Source organism: Salmo trutta, chromosome 36 (assembly GCF_901001165.1).
Source record: "Salmo trutta chromosome 36, fSalTru1.1, whole genome shotgun sequence".
In the NCBI taxonomy this organism is placed as follows: domain Eukaryota; kingdom Metazoa; phylum Chordata; class Actinopteri; order Salmoniformes; family Salmonidae; genus Salmo; species Salmo trutta.
In genome coordinates this window covers 31,000,674-31,021,472 of record NC_042992.1, presented here as the reverse complement: position 1 = coordinate 31,021,472, position 20,799 = coordinate 31,000,674, and the positions used below count along the sequence as shown (strand labels likewise).

The 20,799-nt window shown below is 41.1% G+C and overlaps 1 protein-coding gene across 1 annotated transcript; it reads left to right on the top strand.

Annotated features, from left to right (window-relative positions):
- The first annotated feature begins 635 nt into the window (after positions 1-635).
- LOC115175855 (vacuolar protein sorting-associated protein 45) lies at positions 636-18,963 on the top strand. The gene is made up of 15 exons (XM_029735418.1): positions 636-917; positions 1,362-1,496; positions 2,212-2,272; positions 5,726-5,805; positions 6,098-6,166; positions 6,358-6,495; positions 6,570-6,680; positions 7,139-7,273; positions 7,837-7,950; positions 8,165-8,332; positions 10,561-10,719; positions 11,281-11,388; positions 11,503-11,624; positions 11,820-11,951; positions 18,242-18,963. The coding sequence occupies exons 1-15, from the start codon at positions 825-827 to the stop codon at positions 18,324-18,326; spliced, it is 1,710 nt and encodes a 569-aa protein (XP_029591278.1). The 5' UTR covers positions 636-824; the 3' UTR covers positions 18,327-18,963.
- Positions 18,964-20,799: the final 1,836 nt, after the last annotated feature.

The following is a 20,799-nucleotide window of genomic DNA, read 5'->3' as shown; positions in this document are numbered from 1 at the left end:
AGGTGTATGTTCATCAATTGTTTATGGTTCATTGAACAAGCATGGGAAACAGTGTTTAAACCCTTTACAATGAAGATCTGTGAAGTTATTTGGATTTTTACGAATTATCTTTGAAAGACAGGGTCCTGGTTTCTTTTTTTGCTGAGTTTATATTGTGGGAAAATACAAACACATCAATGCTTGTATCATGTTTTATTATAATACAGTATGTTTTGATCACATTTGTTTTACTGTATTGAATTGCATTGCAGTTTATTATTGTTACAATGGTCTTCATGCTGTTGAATAGACTGACGAATGTAATAAAAATCAGTATTTTTCATGTTTTCAATTTTTACACCACAGTTATTTTGTTTAGTTAAACTACCTTTAAAAATGGTTACTTACTTTAAAGACTGTAATAAATTATATGCTATTTGTACATCTCAATATTTAGCAATGTTTTCAGAAGTTGTTTAATAACAAAATCTTTCATTTGATTGGTTTTCCCTTACCAAAAAGACGTCCTAGTCGTTAAACAATTAGCGGTGCATTGTGGGAAATAACAAACACATGCTGACTTCGGATCAGTGAAATGCATGCTCAGTTAATGCTTTTGCTCTACAAACTGGTCCTGAACCAGTTAACCAAATCTTCACCCGGAAATGTATCTCGAGGTTCATTTCGAAGCAGACAGCTGTAACCAACCTCAGCTGAGCTGAACATTTGTCAACAATAGTTTAATTTGACCAAACGTTACCTGGTATAAGATACCTTTACCGAATACAATTCGGCCTTTGTGTATTCTCAAGCTGCCATCATTAGCATTTTAGAACATTGTCAAAATGAATGTGACACTTGCTGTCAAGCAGTATATCTCCAAAATGATAGAAAACAGCGGACCAGGGATGAAGGTTCTGCTCATGGATAAAGAGACTGTAAGTAATTGTAGCTAGAATGGTTACAATGTAGTAGTTCTAACGATGTAACGTTACAGTGGTTACAATGTATCAGGTTACTTTTGTTGATATCCATTGTCTATCAGAGACAGACACGTTGAAGGGACAGAACCTTGAATTATTCAACAATTCCTGAGAAATGTTAATAATATAGATAGGAGAACCAAGATTTTTGATAATGTCATACTGTCAGCAGCTACTCCCATTGGAAGTTGCATAGGAAAAACGTCAGAGGGGTGGATACACAAATGTGGATAGGCCTGCATAATTTGGACTCCAGACCATATTCAGGACTGTAACCTTTCAGCTGTCACAACATGTCATGGAAGGAAAATAATGAATCTCATTCATCTCTCAGCGAAATCTCTGGCTCAGGTAAAAAGGAATGTACAGCATCACATGCCTATTTGTTTGTCTCATCAGACCAGCATTGTCAGTGTGGTCTACACTCAATCTGAGATCCTACAGAAGGAGGTCTACCTGTTCGAAAGAATCGACTCACAGAATCGAGACAACATGAAGCACCTCAAAGCCATCTGCTTCCTCAGGCCAACCAAGGTGCCCTAGTCGCTGTATACACATTGTAGCCATCCTTTGCTCTGCATTAAAGGTCCAATTCATCTGTTTTTATCTCCATATCAAATCATATCTGGGTAACAACTAAGTAACTTTCTATGATTGTTTTCAATTAAAATGGTAAAAAACAAACAAATAGCTTCTTAGCAATATCTCAAGCAAGGTAATTTCTCAAGCATGAATTTAGCTAGGACTGTCTCAAAGTGGTCTGAGTGGGGAGGGGAAAACGGAAAATGAGCTGTTATTGGCAGAGAGGTTAGGAACTTTCTTCTTGGTGTATTAACTAATTTACTGTGTGATGACGTCACCATGGAAGGCCAAAACTCCATCCCAGCAAAACAGACTCAGGCGGTCTTTTCAAACAGCTCCTACACTAAAAGGGATAATCTTTTTCACAATTTCACAGTATTATTCCAACCTCATAGTGTGGAAATATATATTAAACACAGGAAAAATCATGTTTTGGACTGCACTGGGCCTTTAAGACTTTAGCCTACACATTCTGTATTTACTGGATTGTGTCCATCCACAACTGTATGAATGCATATTTCAACTGCTTCATTGTACCTATACCGAATGTACACTGCATATTGCATTGCATCCATACACTATGCACTATTTGGAGGCAAAGTACTTTAGTCGTGCTCAATTTTGGATTTGTATGACACCCCTGACTTTCTCTCTGCTCTCATTACAGGAGAATGTGGAAAATCTGATACAGGAGCTCCGGCGACCCAAGTACAGTGTCTACTTCATCTGTAAGGATTTCTGCACTGTTGTTCAAATCATGTGGTTCAATGTTCTGATTCTTGTGAATGTTTTTAGATAGATAGATCAAATACAGATAACAAGGACTAAGATCTTATGTCTCTGGATAATTTTATATGGTTTAGAACTATAGATTCAAAATTGATTGCCCATGCATCAACCGCGAATTATGACAACTCATGGTGACGGCAATTGCCCATACTGAAAAATGATATATTGACACGTTTTAACAACATGTACAGTGCCTTTGGAAGGTATTCAGACCCCTTGACCTTTTCCACATTTTGTTAGGTTACAGCCTTATTTTCCCCCCCTCATCAATCTACAAACAATACACCATAATAATAAAGCAAATACAGGTTTTATACATTTTTGCAAATTTGTTAAAAAATGTTTTTTAAATGAAATATAACATTTACATAAGTATTCAGACCCTTTACTCAGTACTTTGTTGAGGCACCATTGGCAGCAATTACAGCCTTGAGTCTTCTTTGGTATGACATTACAAGCTTGGCACACCTGTATTTGGGGGTTTTATCCCATTCTTTTCTGCAGATCCTCTCAAGCTCTGTCAGGTTGGATGAGGATTGTTGCTGCACAGCTATTTTCAGGTCTCTCCAGAGATGTTCGGTCGGGTTCAAGTCCGGGCTCTGGCTGGGTCACTCAACGACATTGAGACTTGTCCTGAAACCACTCCTGCGTTGTCTTGGCTGTGTGCTTAGGGTCGTTGTCCTGTTGGAAGGTGAACCTTCGCCCCAGTCTGAGAGCTCTGGAGCAGGTTTTCATCAAGGATCTCTCTGTACTTTGCTTAGTTCATCTTTGCCTCGATCCTGACTAGTCTCCCAGTCTCTGCCGCTGAAAACCATCCCCACAGTATGATGCCGCCACCACCATGCTTGACCGTAGGTATGGTGCTAGGTTTCCTCCAGATGTGACGCTTGGCATTCAGGCCAAGGAGTTCAGTCTTGGTTTCATTAGATCAGAGTATCTTGTTTCTCATGGTCTGAGAGTCCTTTAGGTGCCTTTTGGCAAACTCCAAGTGGGCTGTCATGTACATTTTACTGAGGAGTGGCTTCTGTCTGGTCACTCTAACGTAAAGACCTGATTGGTGGACTGCTGCAGAGATGCTTGTCCTTCTGGAAGGTTCTTCCATCTCCACTGAGGAACTCTAGAGTTATGTCAGAGTGACCATCGGGTTCTTGGTCACCTCCCTGACCAAGGCCCTACTCCCCCGACTGCTCAGTTTGGCTGGGCGGCCAGCTCTGGGAAGAGTCTTGGTGGTTCCAAATTTCCATTTAAGAATGGGCCACTGTGTTCTTGGGGACTTTCAATGCTGCAGACATTTTTGGTACCCTTCCCCAGATCTATGCCTCGATACAATCCTGTCTCTGGGCCCTACGGACAATTCCTTCTACCTCAAGGCTTGGTTTTTGCTCTGACACGCACTGTTAACTGTGGGACCTTATATAGACAGGTGTGTGTGCCTTTCCAAATCATGTTCAATCAATAGAATTTATCAAAGGTGGACTCCAATCAAGTTGTAGAAACATCTCAAGGATGATCAATGGAAACAGGATGCACCTGAGCTCAATTTCAAGTCTCATAGCAAAGGGTCTGAATACCTATGTAAATAAGGTATTTATGTTTTTTATTTTTAATACGTTTGCACAACAACAACAAACTGTTTTTGCTTTTTCATTATGGGAAATTGTGTTTAGATTGCTGAGGAGTTTTTAATTTTATTTAATCAATTTTAGAAAAAGGCTGTAACGTAACAAAATGTGGAAAAAGTCAAGGGGTGTGAATACTTTCGGAAGGCATTGTTTGTAAATTACAGATATCTAAATATTTTAATGTATGTACAAATATTTTAATGTATGTACAAAAATATCTGTGTATATATTACAAAATTGTCCGTTTTCATATACAGTATTTCTACATACAATGCCTATAAAAAGACATCAAACCTTTTCACATTTTGCTTCCTCTAAAAGGGGACTAAATTAGATAATTAATTTTTTTACCTTTATTTAACTAGGCAAGTCAGTTAAGAGCATATTCTTATTTACAATGACGGCCTAACTAATGACGGGTTAACCGCCTTGTTCAGGGGCAGAACAACAGTTCCCTGTAGCTCAGTTGGTAGAGCATGGTGTTTGCAACGCATGGTGTTTGCAACGCCAGGGTTGTGGGTTCGATTCCCACGGGGGGCCATGTATGAAATGTATGCATTCACTACTATAAGAGTGTCTGCTAAATGACTAAAATGTAAAAAAAATGTAAATGTAACAGATTTTTACCTTGTCAGCTTGGGGATTAGATCTAGCAACCTTTCGGTTACTGGCCCAACGCTCTAACCACTAGGCTACCTGCCACCCCACAGATGTACACAACCTACTCCACATTTTGAAAGTGAAAGTCATATACATTTTTCCAAATGAAGAAATAAATAACTGATGTATCATAATTGGATAAGTTGTCACCCCCCTGAGTTAATACTTGGTGGAAGCACCTTTGGCAGCCATTTCAACTGTCAATAGTTTTCATTAAAGTTCTACCAACTTTGCACAACTCTAAGGTGAACATATATCTGTCGTTTTTGTCAAAATGTCTCAGGCTCAGTCAATATGGTTGGGGATCATTGATGGACAGCAATATTTAAACCTTGTCTTAGATTCTTTAAGCAGAATTAAGTCAGGACAGAGACTAGACCACTCAGGAACAGTCAACACTTCTTGGAAAGCCATTCTGGTCTTTGGCATTAACATTTGTATAATTGTCCTGCAGAAAAATACAACCCTATCCCAGGGTTAGGTTTTCAGAAGACTGAGGTGGGGTTTCCTCTAACTTGTACCTGGGCTTTGTTCCTTTTATTATTTATTTTGATCCTTACAAACTCCCAAGTCCCTGCCGGTGAAAAGCATACCCATAACATGAAGATGTCCATAAATGATCCCCAACCAAATTTACTGAGCCTGAGCAATTTTGACAAAAATGATGGAACATTTCAAATTGTGATTGACAGCTCGGGAAAATATATTTACATATATTCTATGTTCAAGTGTCGTTTCAAAACACCTAATTTCTTTTTTACTATGTTTCATAAGTGGCAGGTAGGCTATACCTCAAAAGCTGCAGAATTTATTTTCAACTACAACTCAATGATCCAACTTTTGCATGCAAAACGCCATTTTGGGAACCTAATGCTAAGATACCAGAGGTCAATAGAGACTCAACGTTATCATTGAGGTAGAGAAGGTTGTGAGGTGTGAATGTGTATTTTTTTCCACATATATTTTACAAATATATGTACATATATTTTATTTATTTATATATTTGATCAATACATTTCTTCAATATATTGAAATATATTCAGATTTTATTGAAATATATTCCAATATATTTTTCTGTGCGGGTGACATCCTCCTCATAATCCTTTCTAGACTTCAGCAACGTCATCAGTAAGAGTGAGATAAAAGCCCTGGCCGAGGCGGATGAACAGGAGGTGGTCGCAGAAGTGCAGGTAAGTTAACACTAAGGGCAGTACTGTAGTACAGGAACCATACGTTAGGGACCCAACTTTTCTTTTCTTTTTTACTATTCTGGACTTTTATTTGTATAGTTATTTTTTTTGGTTGAATGATGGTCCATTGGTTTTTCCTACTTGTGCTAAATCTAAATGTTGTATCATTTCTTCTTCTAGTTAGAACCCCTTTACGCTACATGTAGTCTTGTAATAGTAGAAATGAGTATGTGATATCCTTTGACATTTTAAACTGGAAACGAATAACTCAAGTTCTCTCATATGACTGCAGGAGTTCTATGGAGACTTTATTGCTGTGAACCCACACCTTTTCTCCCTCAACCTCAGTGGTGTGGCAAGGGTAAGACATGCAAATAGGCCATGACGCTTTGGATATGTGACAATTTATAAAGTGACCCATTATTCATCTGCATTGATTTTAGATGAACGTTTTCTATTTGTCTCTGCATATGTCATATTCCCTCTGGATTTTGGATCTATTTACAGAGTGCGTTCATATCTCATACTGTGTGTGTGGTGTGTGTATTGCAGGGTCGTAGCTGGGAGCCAACTCTCCTGCCACGTACCACCCAGGGTCTGACCTCGGTGCTGCTGGCCCTGAAGAAATGTCCCATGATCCGCTACCAGCTGTCCTCAGACATGGCCAAGCGACTGGGAGAGAGCGTGAAGGTGACTAATATCACATGCACACCTATCACACTCGCACACACACGCGCAATCTCACTACCCATCTTCTCCCCCAGCAAATCATCACCAAGGAGTATGAGCTGTTTGACTTCAGGAAGACAGAGGTGCCTCCTCTCCTGCTCATCTTGGACCGCAGCGATGACGCCATCACCCCACTACTCAACCAGGTCAGAACTAAGAGTCAGGGTTGTGTTCAGTATGCACAACAGAAGTAAATGCTCCGAAACTAAGTGTTATCTGAATTTTTGGGGGAACTAATAGAAAATACATTTCTATTTTATCAGTAGCCTGGGAACCCAGGCTACATTTTTACAAAAAGATAGGCAATGACCAGGTCGTTATAGTCATACTACATACAGACAGTATATTCACATCATTCTGATGTGTACTGCAGCCTCTGATCACTCGGGGGCAGCAGAGTCTTGTACTTACATTTACCAAACCTGCAACCTGCACTGTAAACTAGGTCATGTACTCAAGGCCCTTTGTGTCACAGCTAATGCACCAATCAATTGGTGAAAACCACATACACTCTTCATCGCTGAAGGAATTTAGAGATGACATTAACTTTATTTAATTGTAGGTTTCATTTTGGTTTCATTGTTTGTTTCCCTGCTCCCTCTAGTGGACGTACCAGGCCATGGTGCACGAGCTGCTTGGCCTCAACAACAACCGCATTGACCTGTCCAGAGTCCCAGGGATCAGCAAGGACCTGAAGGAGGTGGTGCTGTCTGCAGAGAACGATGAGTTCTATGCCAATGTGAGTCTCTAGGGCTGGTTCCAATTCTGCACAAATGTGCCCTTTGGCTTTGAAATGGTCCCATTGGGCTGCTGGCTGGTAGCCTATAGCAGGGTTTCACAAATTTTCTTTTCTTAATGCAGGACATACATTTCTGTAAAAACACCAGTATTTTAGCACCAAGCGATTTTAATTTTGGAAATCTGTTCCAAACTATTCCCACGCATAATAGATACATTTGTATATGATCACATATCTAAGCAAGGTTTGAAATGATTATGTTTCCGTCAAATGTTATATCTATTTGGGCTTCTTGCAGGTCAATTTGCAGTCTACAAATTTTTTGTAATTATGTTATGGCCCTCTGACCATCCGCTCAAGAAAAAATTGGCCTGTGGCTTAATCTAGCTGATTATCCCTGACCTAAAGGTTAGGAACGCTGGCCAACAACCCACTTTAAGAAGACTCTGAAGGAAAAAAATGGCGGAATGTGTAGCAGCCGGTCAATGGGGAAGGTTAAAGAATTCCGACAGGGCCAGATGTTGGCTGACAACTTCCAATTCACTCTCACATTCTCTTATCAGAATCTGTACCTGAACTTTGGAGAGATTGGCACAAACATCAAGAACCTGATGGAGGACTTTCAGAAGAAGAAGCCCAAGGAGCAACAGAAGCTGGAGTCCATCTCTGATATGAAGGTGAGACCTGGGCACTGTAGTCCCACAAGAACTCAATTTCCCAGCATGTCCTGTAGCAGTTGCTCATTTAGAACCACTAATACGTCTCAGCATCATTGGTTAATAACCACTCGCAATTAGATAAATTATTTCTTAATTCCAATAATTGTTGCAAGTTTAAGAAATCTTTGTTTTCTTTCTTCTTTTTAATAATTCCCTCTGTTTTTCTCTGCAGGCGTTTGTAGACAACTACCCCCAGTTCAAAAAGATGTCGGGCACAGTGTCGAAGCACGTGACTGTGGTGGGCGAGCTGTCTCGCCTGGTGAGCGAGAGGCACCTGATGGAGGTGTCAGAGCTGGAGCAGGAGCTGGCCTGCCAGAATGACCACTCAAGCGCATCACAGGTAAGACTCTGCTCTGGAGTTAAAGGGATACTTTGGGATTTTGGCAATGAGGTCCTTCATTTACATCCTCAGAGTTATTTCTCTGTGTCCAGTATGAAGGAAGTTAAGAGTTAAGTTTGCAAACCAATGCTAACTAGTGTTAGCGCATGCTAGCAGATACCCATAGACTTCCAGTCATTGCGCTAATGCTAGTTAGCATTGGCTTGAGAAACTCCCTCGAACTTCCTTCATAATGGACACAGAGACAAAAATGGTATCCACAAGTTCATCTGACTCTGGGGAAGTGGATAAAGAGCCTCTGACAAAATCCTGAAGTATCCCTTTCAGGCCAATTTCCACAATTCATACAGTAAAATTACATTTGATTCAGGTATTAACTTTAATCACCATTTAGGAATTGTGGATTTGCCTTTTATTTCAAATGACAGTGCATTCGGAAAGTATTCAGACCCCTAGACTTTGTTACGTTACTGCCTTATTCTAAAATTGATTAAATCGATTTTTTTCCCCTCATCAATCTACACACAATTCCCAGTAATGACAAAGCAAAACCAGGTTTTTAGAAAAGTATTAAAAATAAAACACTGATATGACATTTCCATATGTATTCAGACCCTTTACTCAGTACTTTGTTGAAGCACCTTTGGCAGCGATTACAGTCTTCTTTGGTATGGTGCTACAAGTTTGGCACACCTGTATTTGGGGAGTTTCTCCCAATCTCTGCAGATCCTCTCAAGCTCTGTCAGGTTGGATGGGGAGCGTCGCTGCACAGCTATTTTCAGGTCTCCAGAGATGTTTGATCGGGTTCAAGTCCGGGCTCTGGCTGGGCCACTCAAGGACATTCAGAGACTTGTCCCAAAGCCACTCCTGCATTGTCTTGGCTGTTGTACTTTTGTAAGGTGAACATTTACCCCAACCTGTGCCTGGTTTCCTCCAGACGTGATGCTTGGCATTCCGGCCAAAGAGTTAAATCTTGGTTTCATCAGACCAGAGAATCTTGTTTCTCATGGTCTGAGAGTCTTTAGGTGCCTTTGGGCAAACTCCAAGCGGACTGTCATGTGAGCTCTGTCAGAGTGACCATCGGGTTCACCTCCCTGACCAAGGCCATTCTCCCCCGATTGCTCAGTTTGGCCAGGCAGCCAGCTCTAGGAAGATTCTTGGTGGTTCCAAACTTCTTCCATTTAAGAATGATGGAGGCCACTGTGTTCTTGGACCTTCAATGCTGCAGAAATGTTTTGGTACCCTTCCCCAGGTCTGTGCCTCAACACAATCCTGTCTCGGAGCTCTACGGACAATTCCTTTGACCTCATGGCTTGGTTTTTGCTCTGACATGCACTGTCAACTGTGGGACCCTATATAGACAGGTGTGTGCCTTTCCAAATCATGTGCAATCAATTGAATGTACCACAGGTGGACTCTGATCAAGTTATATAATATCTCAAGGATGATCAATGGAAACAGGATGCACCTGAGCTCAATTTCGAGTCTCGTAGCAAAGGGTCTGAATACCAATGCAAATAAGGTATTTCTGTTTTTCATTTTTAATAAATTTGCTAACATTTATAAAAACCTGTTTTTGCTTTGTCATTATGGGGTATTGTGTGTAGATTAATGAGGAAAAGCATTAATTTGATCAATTTTAGAATAAGGCTGTAACGTAACAAAATGTGGATAAAGTCAAGGGGTCTAAATACTTTCCGAATGCACTGTATTTTATTTTTCAATTTACCGGTGCCAGAGACTGACTAGAATCCCACTACTAGATACTGTATGTAGATGAAACACAAGTGAAATATGAACCAGGCATAGACTAGACACTGACCAGACACAGGCCTGAAATAGACATGACATGTGGTAGACAGGTAGACAAAGAGCAGGCACCAGACCGAACTGCCCAATATGCAAATGTGAGGGTCCTATCACTGCCAAAAATGAAAATGTGACATCACATGTTTTTTTTCTGGAGGGGGCTTACATCTCAATGCTTTATTATACCATAACACACAGAGTTCACATAAAAGCATAAAATACACAATTTTCCCTGTTTGTTGAAGAAGAATACAGCCTACTGCTGTATTGTATATTGACTTGGCCACTTGTAATAATAATAGTGACTTTCAGAATACAATAAAACACTGCACATAAATCATAGTGAATTATCATTGTAAAATAAAGAATTTAAGTCTGTATTAAAGGCTATGTAAAATATACTCCCTGTTTTTCTGCAGAACGTGCGTCGGCTGCTGCAGAACCCGCGGGTGAGCGAGATGGACGCGGTACGCCTGGTGATGCTGTACGCACTGCGCTACGAGAGACACAGCAGCAGCATCCTGCCGGGCCTCATGGAGGAGCTCAACAGGAAGGGCGTGTCAGAGAGGCATTGCAGGGTAAGAGAACATTCTATACTGTACCACTACCTGGACCTTGGCAATATGAGGACTGTATACTAACTGGCCCTTGTCAATATGAGGACTGTATACTAACTGGCCCTTGTCAATATGAGGACTGTATACTAACTGGCCCTTGTCAATATGAGGACTGTATACTAACTGGCCCTTGGCAATATGAGGACTGTATACTAACTGACCCTTGGCAATATGAGGACTGTATGCTAACTGGCCCTTGTCAATATGAGGACTGGATACTACTTGGCCCTTGGCAATATGAGGACTGTATACTAACTGGCCCTTGGCAATATGAGGACTGGATACTACCTGGCCTTTGGCAATATGAGGACTGGATACTGTTGTTGTACCTGTCTATATATTATGTGGAGGATGTTATTATTTTGGGATTTGTCAATGCCTCTGTGAGGATAAATAAAAATACGTTCAACTCAACAATGTACAATACAGTATGTTTGATGTATCTGTCTCACCAATCTAGGTGAAAACCAGGTTAGAAGAATCAACGTATACCTGTTTATCCTGTTTAATCTTTTACCTCAGATGGTAACATCCATGGTGGAGTATGGAGGGAAGAGGGTGAGAGGAAGTGACCTCGTCAACCCCCAAGATGCAGTCGCCATCACCAAACAGTTCTTCAAGGGGCTGAAGGTGCACCATTCTCTCCATAATTTAGACCGATACTAGCTGGAGTTGTGTCCATCTAGCCATTCTCGACCAGTTTCTAATAAAACACCTTTGTTTTGTGTGTGTGCGTGTCTCCAGGGAGTTGAGAATGTGTACACGCAGCATGCACCGTTACTGCAGGAGACCTTGGACCAGCTGATCAAGGGGAGGCTGAAGGACAGTCAGTTCCCCTACTTAGGACCCAGTTCCCTTAGAGACAGGTAGAGTGACACACACACACTTAGACACAACCTCAGACCCTACACCTGTATAGCCAAACACACACACTGTTACTGATACGTAAAAACACATATTCTGTGTGTATGAGCACAGATAGGCTTACGGTTCATCACCATTATTGGATTACCCCAGCCAGATGATAGCCTATCAGGGGTAACCATGTATTTCCTCTTCAGGCCACAGGATATCATAGTCTTCATCATCGGAGGGGCCACCTATGAGGAGGCACTGGCGATCTATAACCTGAACCGCACCGTGCCTGGGGTTCGGATCGTACTGGGCGGTACCACCATCCACAACACCAAGAGGTCAGAATCATCAACCATACCTCGTGACCTTTTTGCCTCAGTCAAATTACATCCAGACATAGCCATTAGACATCCATTATTTGATACCAGGTCAACACATATGATCAAAATGGCTTAACCCCTTAGAGTCAATGTTCCCGCCCTGCGGAAATCTAATTAGCATAATAAAAACATCCCTGTTAAAATCCGTCTTTGTAAGATGGAGATGTCTGTATTTTGCATGGGATGCGTCACAATCCACTGCATCCGCCAATGGTGGCTTACCGCATCTGCGGTGGAAGGTGGCCGAGCTACAGCAGTGTTTGTCAGACCATGAGACATCCCGAAAATCGCTATTCTCACGAATACTTCTGTAGCGTCAGGAACGGTTTGGCCTAACTAATATGACCACTATGGACAGATGAGACTCTCCCGAATACGATGGTGTTCTCCGTTTTGCTCTACGACCCCACAAGTGTCACGGGACTCGTCGGAAGTCGGTACCGCCAATCTGCTAAAGTTTGTCTGTAGCATCCGAGCAGTTTGGGCTACAGACAAATATGACCCCTCTATGGAACGGTGAGACTCTCATAAACATGTCCATTTCGGAGTTTTTATTTCTTCTAGGATGTCCACAGGATGTCCAATACCTTCCTAATATTGAGTTGCACCCCCTTTTGCCCTCAGAACAGCCTCAATTCGTTGGAGCATGGACTCTACAAGGTGTCAAGTGTTCCGCTGGGATGCTGGCCCATGTTGACTCCAGTGCTTCCTACAGTGTCAAGTTTGCTGGATGTCTTTTGGGTGGTGGAGCATTTTTGATACACACGGGAATCTGTTCAGCGTGAAAAACCCAGCAGCGTTGCAGTTCTTGACACAAACCGGTGTGCCTGGCACCTACTGCCATACCCTGTTCAAAGGCACTTCAATTTTTTGTCTTGCCCATTCACCCTCTCAATGGCACACATACCCAATCAATTTCTCAATTGTCTCAGGGCTTCAAAATACTTATTTTAGCCTGTTTCCTCCCTTTCATCTACACTGATTGAAGTGGATTTAATAAGTGACATCAATAAGGGATCATAGCTTTCACCTGGCTTCACCTGGTCAGTCTGTCATGGACGATTCCTTATTGATGTCACGTATTAAATCCACTTCAATCAGTGTAGACGAAAGGGAGGAAACAGGTTAAAGAAGTATGTGCATAATGTTTTGTACACTCAGTGTATATGGAAGTAGTTTAGTGCTAATTTCTTTGTTTAATATGGGTAAAAAAATATATATTATAATTCCCTGATCTTACTAATAGCACTCAGATATAGGACAGAGAATTTAAAATAAACTTCCTTTTGATTTTTAACTTTTTTTCCCCCATGTATGAATCTGTTATTCAATGCATTTCTGTGGGCTAATAGTAGTAAGGCCAAATTCAGTGTTTCATCAAATATATACAGTACCAGTCAAAAGTTTGGACACACCTACTCATTCCAGTTTTATTTTTTATTTTTACTATTTTCTACATTGTAGAATAGTAGTTAAGACATCAAAACTATGAAATAACCCATATAGAATGATGTAGTAACCAAAAAAGTGTTAAACAAATCAAAATATATTTTAGATTCTTCAAAGTAGCCACCCTTTGCTTAGATGACAGCTTTGCACACTCTTGGCATTCTCTCAACCAGCTTCATGAGGAATGCTTTTCCAACAGTCTTGAAGGAGTTCCCACATATACTGAGCACTTGTTAGCTGCTTTTCCTTCACTCTGTGGTCCAACTCATCCCAAACCATCTCAATTGGGTTGAGGTTGTGTGATTGTGGAGGCCAGGTCATCTGATGCAGCGTTCCATCACTCTCCTTCTTGGTCAAATGGCCCTTACACAGCCTTGAGGTGTGTTGGGCCATTGTCATGGTGAAAAACAAATGATTGTCTCAAATTTGGACTCATCAGACCAACGGACATATTTCCACCGGTCTAATGTCTATTGCTTGTGTTTCTTGACCCAAGTCTCTTCTTATTGGTGTCCTTTAGTAGTGGTTTCTTTGCAGCAATTCGACCATGAAGGCTTGATTCACACAGTCTCCTCTGAACAGTTGATGTTGAGATATATCTGTTACTTGAACTCTGCGAGGCATTTACTTGGGCTGAAATTTCTTAAGCTGGTAACTCTAATTAACTTATCCTCTGCAGCAGAGGTAACTCTGGGTCTTCCTTTTCTGTGTTGGTCCTCATGAGAGCCAGTTTCATCATTGCGCTTGATGGTTTTTGCGACTGCACTTGAAGACACTTCAAAGTTCTTGAAATTTTCTGGATAGACTGACCTTCATGTCTTAAAGTAGTGATGGATTGTTTTTTCTCTTTGCTTATTTGAGCTGTTCTTGACATAATATGGACTTGGTATTTTACCAAATAGGGCTATCATCTGTATACCACCCCTACCTTGTCACAACACAACTGATTGGCTCAAACGCATTAAGAAGGAAAGAAATTCCACAAATGAACTTTTAACAAGGCACACCTGTTAATTGAAATGCATTCCAGGTGACTACCTCCGTGAAGCTGGTTGAGAGAATAGCAAGAGTGTGCAAAGCTGTCACCAAGGCAAAGGGTGGCTACTTTGAAGAATCTCAAATATAAAATATATTTTGAGTTGTTTAACACTTTTTTGGGGTTTTGAGTTTTGATGTCTTCACTATTATTCTACAATGTAGGAAATAGTAAAAATAAAGAAAAACCCTTGAATGAGTAGGTTTGTCCAAACTTTTTACTGGTACTGTACATGTAACCTACTTGGACACCAGGTCCCCACATTTCCAACTCTCCCACGCCGAATAGCTTGAAGCCACAGTGTTTTTCTCGCAGGCTCTATTTCCCTACATGGGAGCATTGCGAAGCGTAGGTTGGGATTTCCGACTTGGTTACATGTACATTGAACAACATAGCATCTTTTTCTTTTACATATTTTGTTATTTCTATATAACATAAAATCGACAACAAAGTTGGAAAATAATGTTTGCTTTCCCCAATTTGTGATTGAGGGGAATTCCTTCTTATGACGTGAATATCGACTCGGGGTCACCTGGGAGTCAGTGTTCTGGGAGTCAGTGTTCTGTTCTGTACGTACAGTGTAGGCCACATTTGAATGCCATTTTCTGTAATGACTTCACTAATGTTAAAGTTTCGGCATTTCGGTTTTTATTACATTTACTGAAATAACTTCACCTATGTTAAAGGGGAATTTTACTCGATAACCATTTCACTCATTAAAATGTTTTTTGAGTAAAATGTCCCTTTCTGTAACTTTTCTACTCATGGGGCGGCAGGTAGCCTAGTGGTAAGAGTGTTGGACTAGTAATCGAAAGGTTGCAAGATCAAATCCCCGAGCTGACAAGGTAAAAATCTGTCTTTCTGCCCGTGAACAAGGCAGTTAACCCACTGTTCCTAGGCCGTCATTGAAAATAAGAATTTGTTCTTAACTGACTTGCCTAGTTAAATAAAGGTAAAATAAATATAAATGGGGGTAAACTTTTTAGATGACGACTAAGGATATTAGTTGTGTTCTGTATGGTTTACTATGTCCATGTTACCCCATGGTTGCAATGGAGTCGCCTGAAGAGTAATTCAGCTTGCATTCCTCTTTGAACCTTAGTTGTTCTTTGTGTAGTGCGAAGATGTGGCATCATGCCCTTTCTCTGAAAAGCAGTTCTTTCTTGACTCCCTCTCTCTCTATTTCTCTCTGACTGTTTTTGCTGAATGAAGGTTCTCTCTACACTCAGCCTCTCCGCCTCTCCCTTCACCTCTCCTGCAACATCTCTATCTTTCTTTTTTTATCTCTCTGTCTGACTGGCTGTGTTGGCTGAATAAATAATTGTATACATCTAAATATCTTTCTCTCTCAGGCTGAGCTGAATAGAACATTGTGTGATTACGTAACACGGTGGTGCTCAGGAGATGCATCCGTGCTCTTTTTGTGATGCCCCTTCTGACACTCCTGTGTGGGATCGCCCCTCTTCTCTTTCATCACGGGGTCTGGACACACACACACACACACACACACACATATATGTCAAACCATACATTTTTCTCCCGGTTATATGACAACTTAGTGGTCCTCGTCAACAGTTGATGAAATTCCAACCCGAGCAGGCTGAGATTGACCAGGTCTTACCTGAGCAGTGATTTAGCCAAGAGAGACCAACGCTCCCTGTTTGCAGTGCTATTACATCACCTGGGTTGCTAAGCAGCACCTACTGTATGTGCTGAGTGATGATGCTCCTTGGCCACGTCTTTCACATTTTATAGCGGAGAGCTTGCTGATGCCCCTCAGGTGAAGTGTCTCCCACACCAGGTTATGTAACACTGTCTTAAACTTTCCACGTCTGGGAGTTCAACTTGCAACCGTCTTTCTCTGGTCCTGAGGCGTTTCGTGTTGTACTGCAGCAGTCACTGTTGTGCTGTTAAAGGTAATGGGTGCACCTGTGTTGTGAGGTTTCTTTTTTAGCGTGCCGTTGCTGTCCCATCCTAGTGAAATGCTGATTCTCGCTATATATGAGTTTACATTTTAGTGTCGTGACGTTGTGTCCTCTGTTTTGCCTGTCACGAGCAGGCTTGTTTATATAAGCTGATGTTGACACAGTGTCACATGTTCATATTTCACTTCTATGCTTCTAGCTGTATTTTCATTAAGTTTGAGATAAACATTCTGCCAGTTTTATAGTTTAGCTCTTAGGGCAGATTCTAGGTATCCAAGATAGATGCCATCTAGATACCGTCTCCTGCCGATGTGACATTGAGTAAGGCACTTAACCCATAGGTTGCAGAGGGGGTCAGGGCAAGTTGTTGCCCTCCTGCCAGGCTGGCCCTGGCTTCCAACTCTTCTGGGTGTTGTTTGTGTGTGTTGCTTGGGAGGTTGGGTCCATGATCTGAAAATAACAATGCACATTCATTTTTCTTTTATTCATTTTTTTATTTAACTAGGCAAGTCAATTAAGAACACATTCTTATGTATAATGACGGCCAAACCCAGACGATGCTGGGCCAATTTGTGCACCGCCCTATGGGACTCCCAATCACGGCCGGTTGTGATACAGCCTGGATTCAAACTAGGTTGTCTGTAGTGACGCCTCAAGCACTGAGATACAGTGCCTTAGACCGCTGGCGCACTGAAGTAGACTTCTTCTTCTGACATCTACTTACACGTTATTTAGTAACCCTTTAGTGTTGGCTGTGACGGCACGGCCCATGCTTTTTTATCATAGCCGCAGCGTGTGGAACATTTGAACCATGATCTACACCCAGAGGCACTGTAAGTCAATATGATTGGGGCTCTTAAATGTGTCTTTTAAGCTTTTTCCCTCCTTTTGTACTGCATGAGTCACTCGCTGCCCATAGGTACTCACGAGCTGTTTCATGATAATGCTCCCTGCAACCAGCCACACAAAGACACAAACATATTTGGGGGATTTGTCCAGGCCACCCTGTACTGCTATGTGCTGCCCCACTGGGCCAAAAGCTAGAGATATAGGCCTACCAATAAAGGACCAGTACCATCGTCACTGCAGGGGTCAGTATCTCCCTTTGAAACCAGGACTTGTATTGAATTATAATATGGCTGATTGAATGATACCACATTGCTCTCTTGTGCCGTTTGAACTTTAACCTCAGGATAAAAATTAAAACAATGTGTAGATGGGTGGATAGTAGGTTCTGACCTCGGTCCTAGACCTAGACCATGTGTTTAGTCACTCGTTGATATAGGCTAGTCGCCCAGAGCAGGCTGCGTGAATGGAAACCCACTGAGAACAGATGAACACCGGCAAATGTCACGCTGGTATCCCTGACGTATCACTGCAATACTTTCAAATTACTGCTCTGTCAAAATGACGGTCTTTCATTGGCAGAGGACTGTAAGAGAGACAAGACGGCTGCTCTTTAGAACCTTGCCTTTCAGAGTGAGAAGAAGCCTAAATGTCTCTCGTGTCGTTTGCAATCACACCTTGACATGTCTTGGCTTGATCAGCTAACAGAAATAGGTATTTTGACATTTCTCTAGTGGGTTTCTTTTGTTGTTTGCCATGTCTCAGCCATATCCTTGCTTTACAGACCGGAACCCTAGTGACACACACACACACTGTGTGTGTGTCAGTGTCACAGGGCTGGGACTTAGGTAATCGTGTCTGTCATATTGGCTTCTGTTTTTAGATGAATATGTATTTTGAGAGTCACAGAGATGTTGATGTACTGCTCATGCTTCTCTCAACTCGTAAGGAACTAACGGAATGATATGTTCCTTTTCTGCCCTCTCGCACAGCTTCCTGGAGGAGGTGACATTGACGAAAGGTGCAGGCCAGGCCGAGAGGGTGCAGAGGGTGGGTGGTCATCCAAACAGACGCTGAATGTTTGTCGTCGTTTGTCCCACGATATCTTGTGTCCGTTCCTTATTGGTATCACTAGCCCATGCTTTAATTCATGAAGGCGTCCCACTAAAAACATTCCAGTGTGCTCAGCTGTCACCACTACACTGCTGGACTCTTTATCAACCCCTTAAAAACTTGTAACTGGGGCAATTACCTCCAACCAAATGAACATGTAACCCAATTAGACAGCCAGGTTACCTAACCCTGGGTACTAAAACGATCTGTTCCCCACGTAGCTAGGTTACCCAGTGGCTGACTTGTGACTGAACGGAACACTCTCAATGTTAGACACTAACATTTCAACCTATTGCAATGTCACATTTCCTCTTAAATTAAAGTTGAAAACTCCAGTCTTATATTAGACCCTTATTAAATAACTGAGAACAGAAGTGACACGACTTTTTAGTCTTGTTTATCTTAAAAGTGAATAAATGGGCCCACAAATGTCAACCATTTCTCTCTAAGATTACAATATGTACGGTGTATGTTTTTCTTCCTTGCCTATGTACATTTCCACATGCTATGTACATGTTGTCCAAACCTATTGATTTTGAAATGACTGTGTGAATATTTTAAAGAAAATACCAATAAAGAGTGAAATGTTGTGTGTCCCTCATTTATCTTTGGGATTGTACAAGTTTCCTGTTATGGTGTAATCGATTTTCCTTCCCATCACCCATTTCGTGTGGCAGTTGATGGAAATAGCCCTGACTGTTTTGATTTCATTCATATGTAGTGTTATTGTGCACAACTTTCCCCCTTAGATCAATAATGATAACATAATCCTGTTCCCTCATCCAATTCCATTATGCTAAACCTGCACCGTGTTTCCGCTATGACATGAAAGGACAGATTGTGAACTGTATCTACTGTTGGCTGTGTTTGGTCGTTGATTGTGGGTTAGTATGATTGCTCTGGTTCAACTCAGTGATTTCATGTTTAGGTAAGGAATTGAAAGCTGCACCCCCTCCACAACAAATAACCCAAACATGTTTGGCAGTTGTTTCTTTGCCAAGTGCCTACCTCCACTGCCAGCCACACGGGCCACAGATATTCAGCCTACCTCACTATAAAACCTCTCCAAACCCCCCATCACCATCCCCAAATCAGATCCTCTAATCCTCCACAACAACAACCAGCATTGCTTGGGTTATGTTCATAAGTAATACAGCAGAAAGCGTTTTCAAAGAGAAATGGAAATTAGCATTTGTTATTGTACTCTCCCTGTTTGAATCCATTTTATTCATTTTAATACCAAATAAACCAGTGCCTGTTCACCATAACACAGTAGCAACTGCACAGTCCGGGTGCATCCCTTGGAGATTCTGGCTGTGTGTTCTGAGAGATCTGGGGATCAGGAACAGGCTCAGAGTTTGTGCTCTGAGCAGCTTAATTCAGAATACTTACACAACACTGCTTTTTCTTATTTGAGGTTAAAAAAAAAGCGCTATTCAGTTGTTTCAGTTTATTTAGAGGCTAAGTAGATGGGATATGACTACTAGGAAAGTTGCCCCAGGATGTCTCTAATTTGCCAACAACTTCCATCTGAACCCAAGAGACATGAGTCGTAGGACAGGATAATTTGCCCAATTTGTGTTTGTAACGACTAAGGTAAATGTGATGGAGTTAGTCTGACTCTGAGCAGTCATATGTACAGCATTTGTCTCTTCTCATTTGTGTATCTGTATATTGAGGAGGGGAGAGGGAACAGGCACAGCTGAAAATAGTCAAGAAATACATGACACGACTACTAGCCTACTGTCTGGAGTGCATGTAACAGTCATTCAAACATCTCCAACATGAGATAAAACTTTGTGGTCTCCTAGAAATAGAATAGAAAGAATAGATTATATTTCTATGTTGGTTTCCAAATACTCACTATAGAAATAGAAGAGAACGAATAGATTATGTTTCTATGTCGGTTCTCAAATACTCACCATAGAAATAGAATAGAAAGAATAGATTATATTTCTATGTCGGTTCTCAAATACTCACCATAGAAATAGAAGAGAAAGAATAGATTATATTTCTATGTCGGTTCTCAAATACTCACCATAGAAATAGACTAGAAAGAATAGATTATATTTCTATGTTGGTCCCCAAATACTCACCATAGAAATAGAATAGAAAGAATAGATTATATTTCTATGTTGGTCCCCAAATACTCACCATAGAAATAGAATAGAAAGAATAGATTATATTTCTATGTTGGTCCCCAAATACTCACCATAGAAATAGAACAGAAAGAATATATTATATTTCCATGTTGGTCCCCAAATACTCACCATAGAAATAGAATAGAAAGAATAGATTATATTTCTATGTTGGTCCCCAAATACTCACCATAGAAATAGAACAGAAAGAATATATTATATTTCCATGTTGGTCCTCAAATACTCACCATAGAAATAGAATAGAAAGAATAGATTATATTTCTATGTTGGTCCCCAAA

What these genes read in the sequence shown, in the direction of transcription:
- LOC115175855 (XM_029735418.1), top strand. Translation starts at nt 825, where the DNA reads ATGAATGTGACACTTGCTGTCAAGCAGTATATCTCCAAAATGATAGAA. An exon ending in TCACCCCACTACTCAACCAG is followed by an intron (nt 6,681 to 7,138) that starts GTCAGAACTAAG and finishes TGCTCCCTCTAG; the next exon opens with TGGACGTACCAGGCCATGGT. An exon ending in AGTCCATCTCTGATATGAAG is followed by an intron (nt 7,951 to 8,164) that starts GTGAGACCTGGG and finishes TTTTCTCTGCAG; the next exon opens with GCGTTTGTAGACAACTACCC.